Source organism: Cyprinodon variegatus, unplaced genomic scaffold (assembly GCF_000732505.1).
Source record: "Cyprinodon variegatus isolate N-32 unplaced genomic scaffold, C_variegatus-1.0 Scaffold1601, whole genome shotgun sequence".
Taxonomy (NCBI): Eukaryota; Metazoa; Chordata; class Actinopteri; order Cyprinodontiformes; family Cyprinodontidae; genus Cyprinodon; species Cyprinodon variegatus.
The window spans coordinates 62,063-69,595 of record NW_015152054.1 but is presented as its reverse complement, the minus strand read 5'-3'; the positions used below and the strand labels follow the sequence as shown (position 1 = coordinate 69,595).

Below are 7,533 nucleotides of genomic sequence, written 5' to 3'. Positions count from 1 at the left end.
ACAGCATGAATCGCATTTATCTGCACTAAACTAATGCAAAAAAGGATGCAATACGTTTATGACACAGTGGGTACTTAGAGTGGAGACCTGCTGATTTCCATGATTCTTTGAGCCTTAATATAAAACAGGCTTTGCTTCTTGCGCCACATTGATTATGGTTAAGTAAGAAGCTTTACATGGAAACAAAGTCTTTTAATGCAGCCAAACTGGCGTTACAACAATAATCCAAACTGATTTAAAGGAGCTATGCACCTATTTCACTCACAGTGTTCAACTTCCCTATTGGGAAAACTAATACCAGTCCTGGAACAAAACAGATCCGTTTTCTCTCTCCATTAGATCAGCCTGATGATGTCATCGGAGGGGTCTGATGTTTATCCAACAAGCTGTGACTGTCAGATTTAAAAGGTTAGGCTCTGATTGGAGGTTTTATCTAACAGAATTGATGGGGATGTTGGATCCTCTGCTTTAGGGGTTAAGTGTGGGATTCCCTCTTCAATGGCTCCAGATTTGTTTATTGAAGGTTTTTCATTGCAACTTTTTACAGCAAAAAGGCTGGACTAAACTCAAACCCATAAAGTGGAAATCATAAAATTTTATGATTTCATTTTGAAATCAATTTTTGCCTTGTAAGAAACCAACTTAGAGACGGACAAATAAAACAATGAGGGTAACATTTTTAAATGTCATAATTGATGATAGTAACGGTAATTAAGAATGGATGTAATTTATGTTAAAGGTACATCATCACATTATTTGACATGTTTTACATGTATATGCCAGTAACTCTCCCTGCTTGCATACAATGGTTTAATGATTACGGCATCTGCTGTAGTAACTTTTGTCTGTAAATAAAGCCTTTCTGTGCATGTTTACCATAACGACGTGGGATCAGGATTATGTCAAATGCTGAAGCAATGGAGGTGAGCGAGTGTGGAACTCCCAGCATTGGTGTGGAAAAACAAAAGTCCAGATCAAGTGTGAAAAGGTGCAAGATGTTTGATTCTAAGAGGTTAACCATCATCTGATCTGTTCGTTTTTATTATAGCACAATCAGCTGGGAGGGATTTATTCAGTAGCTGCATGGATGGCCACCAACTGGCTTTCTGCTAGATTAGCTGTGCTACCTTTAGATGGCGCCACGTCTGTTTATGTCAGCTCATCGCACCTGGTGCTGGAGCTTCATTTAGGCTCAAAAAAGACGATCTTAATCGGAGGTCTTCAATAGGGGGTCCACGGAGTTGTGAAAGTCTTGGTTGATTACTTTTTTTTATATTCCCCCTGCAAATTTTTTTCCACTAATTGAAATGTCTTTAAATCCACATTAACATGAATTCAGACTGTAGTAAACAGATAAATGGAGGCAGAAGATGTCTTTCAGTCATCAATGCTCACATTCAGCGACACACAGGAGCTCTTTCAAGCTGGGCACCGTTTCATTCACAACACCTGTCCCATCAACCAGGAATCAGAATCAGGAATACTTTAATAATCCCAGGGTGAAATTACTTTCGTTACATTACTCCATCTGTAATAGAGTGACTATAGGACCAGTTGATAGAACACTATTTCATACAATATATATAATTTTGGGTTTCCCGCTCCATCTCGCCATCAGTTTTGGGGTCCCTGGCCTGGAAAACTTTGAAGACTCCTGATCTAAATACTATCAGGAAGGATTCTCAGAAATAATAGCCGTATTCTATCATAATCAGCTGGATTTTTGTCTTTTCGGTTATGACATATAATGTGACTCTGTACCTTTAAGACTGTTGCTTCTCTATAACTTTTGCATTTTCCATTTTTTTCTGTCGATCATGGATAAATGCTCTAATCAGGCTTTTATCTGTCCTGGTTCCTTTTTTCTCTGTCCTGTTAATACTGACCAATAAAAAAAAAAAAATCCCCGACATGTTGGAGGAACAAATTAAAAAAGTTAGAATCCTATGGAAAAGTAACAAGATGCTCCACATTTCAGCATCAGATCATCATTTCTAACCTTCCTGTTCTCCAATGATGTTTATTAAGGTACAAACTGATTGACGCTTTAATTGAGCTTCGCATGCATTTAATGAGTAGAGAAAATTGTTGGATTTGTTGATGTATTTGCCAGGAAATAAGAAAATAAGTTTTATTTCTACAGCAATATTTACATCTGTGATGCTCTTTGTATTTAATTTATAGGTTTTAAATTAAAGTTATGGTGTTGAATTTTCTAACACTGTTAATCATCCCTTAGAACGTAATTAAATATATATATATATAATATTGTGTTAGAAGGTTAAATCCATATCACCCATTTTTTATTTGACCTTTGGGGCAAAATTAAAACAGCAAAACTTTATCATTAAGGTTAAATAAAAGCAGACATGATTAAATGTTATAGAAATTAATGCAGCTGTCAGGGTTCATTGAGATTCTGTTATGACATATTTCAACTTTTACAGTAAGAGGGGCAAGACATAAAAAAAGGTTTATGATCAGTCATGAGCTGGTATCAAACAATATTAATATTTTAAAACATGTTTTAGAAAACACTGAATCTGGTTTATAGAAAGTGACAGAAAGACTGCAGCTTTGGCAGCATAAATTAGTGTCATCCTCACTTTAACTACCTGCTGCTGCAGGTTACCGGTCAGCTGGATGAAAAAAAAGGCTCTTTGCTCTTTCAATGTTAGAAAAGAAAAAGCTTTTGTTTATTTGCCTGATTTATTAATGCTTATTTTCGTTTAAATAGAGAACTGTGTAACATTTGTTGTCATTTTGATCATATAAATGCAGGAAAAGAAACATCGACTCCCAGAATTGGACCAGAATCATTGTCTGCACACATCAGGGATGGTTAGATCGATTTTAAAACAAGCAGTCAAGTAAAGAACTGAAAGTTAAATCCTGTAAAACTGATTTGACAACAGTTTTAGGCCACAGAAAGGAGATTTCCTGACTAATTAAATAACTTTCTCATGTTTTCAGTCTTTCTCTATGATAACAGGGAGGCAGAATTTATTTTTATTTTTTAAACTAAATGCTTTACAGTCAAAGCAGGATCACGGATGCAATGAAAATGATTCATTCTGACAGCAGCTGAATTAACTTTGCTTTTTTGTTTTAAATGAGATGCAAACAGAATCTCAAACGGGCCGATCTGTGTCAAAGGAAATAAAAAAGACTTCAAACCATCCGTCAGTTTTACTTAAACAGAAATGTTAACAGCAGTTTATTTTTCTAATTTAATCTAACAAGAAAGTTTTTTTTTAAACAGTTAAACCTTCAGGATAAAAAACAATATGTGATGATTCTTCATAATGATTTTTGAATTTGTGTTGTTTGTTTTCCAACATTCTGACTGTTGAAGTGATTCTGACCCTCGGATAGAAGCTGATATTCGTCACCATTACAGATCCAACCAGAACACTTATCCTGCTGCTTTTGCTCCTTAAACCAGCCAACAAACACAAGCTGACCAGGATTATCTCAGCACCTCTGTGTTTTGTTATTACACGTGTCCAGGCTGCTTCTTCTAATAAATGATGCTCCTTTGACTCCCCTGTTGGAGGTCAGAGGTCAGCCTCTAATACACATGCTTTCCTAAGCTTGCTCTGTCTGCTGGGACTATAGAGAGATTATTGCTGCAGAATTGCTGTGTCACAGAGGTGCAATTTTGGATTTCAGGAAGCAAACATTGATTTTTTTTTTCTCTGCCCCTGAGTTTGTGGCATGAAGTTGCATAAAAGCCTTAGAAGCTCAGACTAAAGCAGGTCTACACCAGTGATTCACACACAGGAGGGTTGTCAGAGTCCTGGCTGTGCATGGAGCTCAGACCTGTGTCCGAGTCCTCATCGTTGATGCTGCAGGCTTTGGACAAACCTCTGGCCTGCTCCACCCAGCCTATGCTGTGTTCTCCTAAACCCGGGTCAGTTTCCCCACTGCCAGCAGCCGGCTCTTCCTTCCCATCATCCGTCAGCTGGCTCTCCGCCTGCTCCAGCTCCATGCTTTCAACTTTGGCAAGTAGGTCCAGCAGTTCGCTCTCTTTGGTTTCCCAGAGTGCCAGACTCAGGTCCAAATCCCCCCTGATCGCGTCCAGGTCCGTCTTTAGTCTCAAGCCTATGTACAGACTGGTGTCTAGTTGGGTTTTTATTCTCTCCTCCTCCAGCAGGAGCTCGTTCTCCGACAGGCTCTCCACATCTGGCTCCACAGCTGGCGCCTCACAGAGGCTCATCTCCTCCGCTGTGCTGTCGGTGTCCTGCGCCGCAGCCTCCGCGCCGTTTTCCCGCCGCCGCCTCATCCATCGCCGGTTCAGCTCCTCCTGGATCTCCCCGGTGATGCTCTCCAGCAGCGCCTCCCGCTCCGTCACCTCCTCCTGCAGCCGCAGCACCTCCTCGCAGCGGCGCGCGTACTCCTCGAACTGCGCCAGCGCCTCCGCGGCGCAGCGCGCGTCCTGGCGCACCGCTTTGCGCTTCCCGTCCGCGGCGGGAGCGGAGGTCTCGGCGGAGGAGTCCGTCAGGTATGTGTCCTGCACATAGTTCGCTCCGTGTCTCTTGATGCGGTCAAAGTGCACCTTGGCCTCGTATCGCTCGATCTCTCGGTCCAGCTCCTGGATTCTGTGGACCTGCTGCCGGATGGTGTGATCCTGTGAGATCACCAGGTGGACCAGCGTCTCCATCTTCTCCACTGAGTTCTTCCCCTTAGGCAACGTCTGCTCCTTCTTTCTGTTCATTTTATCCAGCTTCCTGAAGGCCTTCCGGACGATCCTCCTCTGCCTCTCCTGGGACATGTTGGCCGCAGCGGCCGCGGCCACCCAGCAGCTCCTGGCGGGGCCCCTGAGCAGCCCGGCCGGGGCGCCGCTCTCCCGGCTCTGGACCACCTTCGCCTCGGCGCTGCGGGGTCCGTTGTTGGGCAGCGAAGCTTCGCTCTTCACCAGGACGAAGCGGACGTTCTCCTGCTCGTCCCCCCAGGCGCTCCACAGCCGCAGGATCTTGGTCTTGTTGGGTAACATCCTCTCGAAGCCTCTCCACTTCTCCACCACGCAGTAGGACTGCGGGGATCCGGACAGCATCGCGGCTGCTGCGCCCTGCTGCAGGTTCTGGTCGTCCAGCAGAACCCGCACCACATCAGCGCAGGTGGTGCGCTTCGTCAGTCCGGAGACCAGCTTCTCTTCTCGGCAGACCCACACCGAGATCTTCCCCTCCTCTGGCTCCATCTCCGAACTAAAGTTTCCCTCCTTTCAGTGAAACTAAACTTTTTGGTTTTTCTATGGATTTTCCTTCGATGAGTCTTTCTTAAAGGTCCAATCATTGAGAAAAACTGCAGCTTTTCTCCAAAATCACATCCTGACTCGGTCCCGCAACCTGCCGGGTCCCCGTTCCTCTCCCCGGAGGAGAACAGCGTGCGTGCGTCCTGACAGGAAGCTCTGATGTGCGGGACAGACGGAGAAACTGGAGGCTGCTGGAGCTGCGGGGACACGCCCCCATCCCTCCTCCCTCCAGAATCCGGGGGAAAAAGCCCAATATTGATGAAATAAATTAATGAAATAAATGAATAAAGACAAAAGAACAACTAAGGAACCTCTGTAGTATGGAGAATCAGCTGTACCATATTTAAAAATAAATACATAAATGCTCAATAAATAAATAAGCATGCAGTAAAATGCTCACCAGCCAATGGGCAGTAGATGACCCTCTAAGAAACAGCCCTTCCTCATTTGCATAATGAGAAAGAAATGCATACAGAAATGAAATAAATAGGGTAAAACAATACAAAGGAAGAATAAAACAGACCAAAATATTATATCATGCACATAAATAAATACTTTAAAAAAACAAGTAATTACTAAATAAAGTTGAAGATTAAAACGGACAATAAATAAATAAGGTAAGTAAGGTTGTAAAGGCGAATAAATGAAGAAGCTGTCAGGGTTTGGGTGAGGTTTTGGGGACCCAAATGCAGAGGCAGGGAGGCAGATGAGTTCTTTTAGTTTTAATGGAGTGTTCACAGGTAAATATAACTTAACAATGCAAGACAGACCACAACCATGGAGACATCAGGGAGGACATGCACTAGGAGCCGGGGAAAGATGAGGAACCAGCACTGAGGAGCTACACAGGGGGGGTATGTATGGAAGACTGAACAAAGACAGGACTAATGGGAGGTTTTAATTTGTTCAGATTCAAGTAGTGCATTAATAAGTATTCTAGAGTTTAATTCAGAGTCAAGTCAAGATATTATATTGGATATTCTTCACTCAATTTTTAGGATTAAAAATGGTGGTTCTGTTGTTAAATTAGTCTGGATTCCTGCTCACATTGGTGTTATCGGTAATGAGTTAGCTGACAGTTTTGCTAAGAGTGCTGTTAAAAAGGATGTTGATTTAAACATTAACATTAGTAAAAATGAGTTAAAGAATATTATAAAAATGTATTTCAAGAAGAAATGGCAAGAACAGTGGGATAAAGGAGGGAATGCTAGATTTTATTATAGTATTCAAAAAAAGGTTGGAGAATTAAGAAAATGTAATAGAATTAAAAAAGAAGAAGATATTATATCTAGAGTAAGATTCGGACATACAGGATTGAATAGTACTCTTAAAATAATGAATAAGCATAATACAGGGTGATGTATTTGTGGGAAATTAGAAACTGTCCAACATATTTTTTGACAGAAGCTAATTAAAAGAGATGTATACATTTATGTCTCCCTGTATAATTTAATTTCTACCTACATTTATTTGCTTATTGTATTTTTTTGGGGGGGAATTAATTGTATGCTTACTTATTTATTGAGCATGTATTTATTTCTGTATTTATTTTTAAATATTGTACAGCTGGTCCTCCATACTGTAGTTGTGCAATAATAATAAATGACTATTACTAAAAAAATTTTACATTGAATTAATTTCAGAAATATTCCCAAAAGGAGCTGAAATGTTGCAGTAACACATTTCTTGTGTTGATGCTGTAGGCAGAAAGGATATCCTGTAGCAGCCTGTCTTGCAGTGGATCTGCAGAAGCCTCTGACTGAAGACACTTTGTTGTTGTTTAAAAATCTTCTGAAGAGGATGCTCACTGCTGCCAATAATCTTCATTCATGACGGATTCTTCTGTGATTATTCTAGATTATTTCCTAGACAAAGTCGGCCTTCTCTATCAGCTTGTTTAGCTTTTATAGGTCATTTGCTCTGATGCTGTTATCCCAGCAGATGATGGCAGAAGAGATCCCACTCTCCACAACAGACCTATAGGTCAGACGGAGCTCAGGCTTTGCCAGATCCTGGTAGCTCCATGATAGAAACGAGAAGTACTTCTTTTCTGTGCTATATTTATCAGATTGAAGCGAAGAGTTAAAAGAGTGAAAAAAGAATTCTTGTAATCTACTGAAAAATATTATACATTAAAATGATTGGATATTACTTTTTATTACACCCACTATCTGTCATTAACTTGCCTTGCCTGTTTCCTGGACGGGGCTGCCTGTGGAGCTGGTTTAGAGTTGTCTTTTCTATCTCTGCTTCCGTCTCCTTGAACCCCAGTGGGCCTC

General features: G+C 41.4%; 1 protein-coding gene across 1 annotated transcript; it reads right to left on the bottom strand.

Annotated features, from left to right (window-relative positions):
• Positions 1-3,312: 3,312 nt before the first annotated feature.
• On the bottom strand, positions 3,313-5,407 carry LOC107104052 (ras association domain-containing protein 10-like). The gene has a single exon (XM_015403964.1). The coding sequence runs from the start codon at positions 5,198-5,200 to the stop codon at positions 3,761-3,763; it is 1,440 nt and encodes a 479-aa protein (XP_015259450.1). The 5' UTR covers positions 5,201-5,407; the 3' UTR covers positions 3,313-3,760.
• Positions 5,408-7,533: the final 2,126 nt, after the last annotated feature.

Coding starts and splice junctions, on each gene's coding strand:
- LOC107104052 (XM_015403964.1), bottom strand. CDS start 5,200: ATGGAGCCAGAGGAGGGGAAGATCTCGGTGTGGGTCTGCCGAGAAGAG.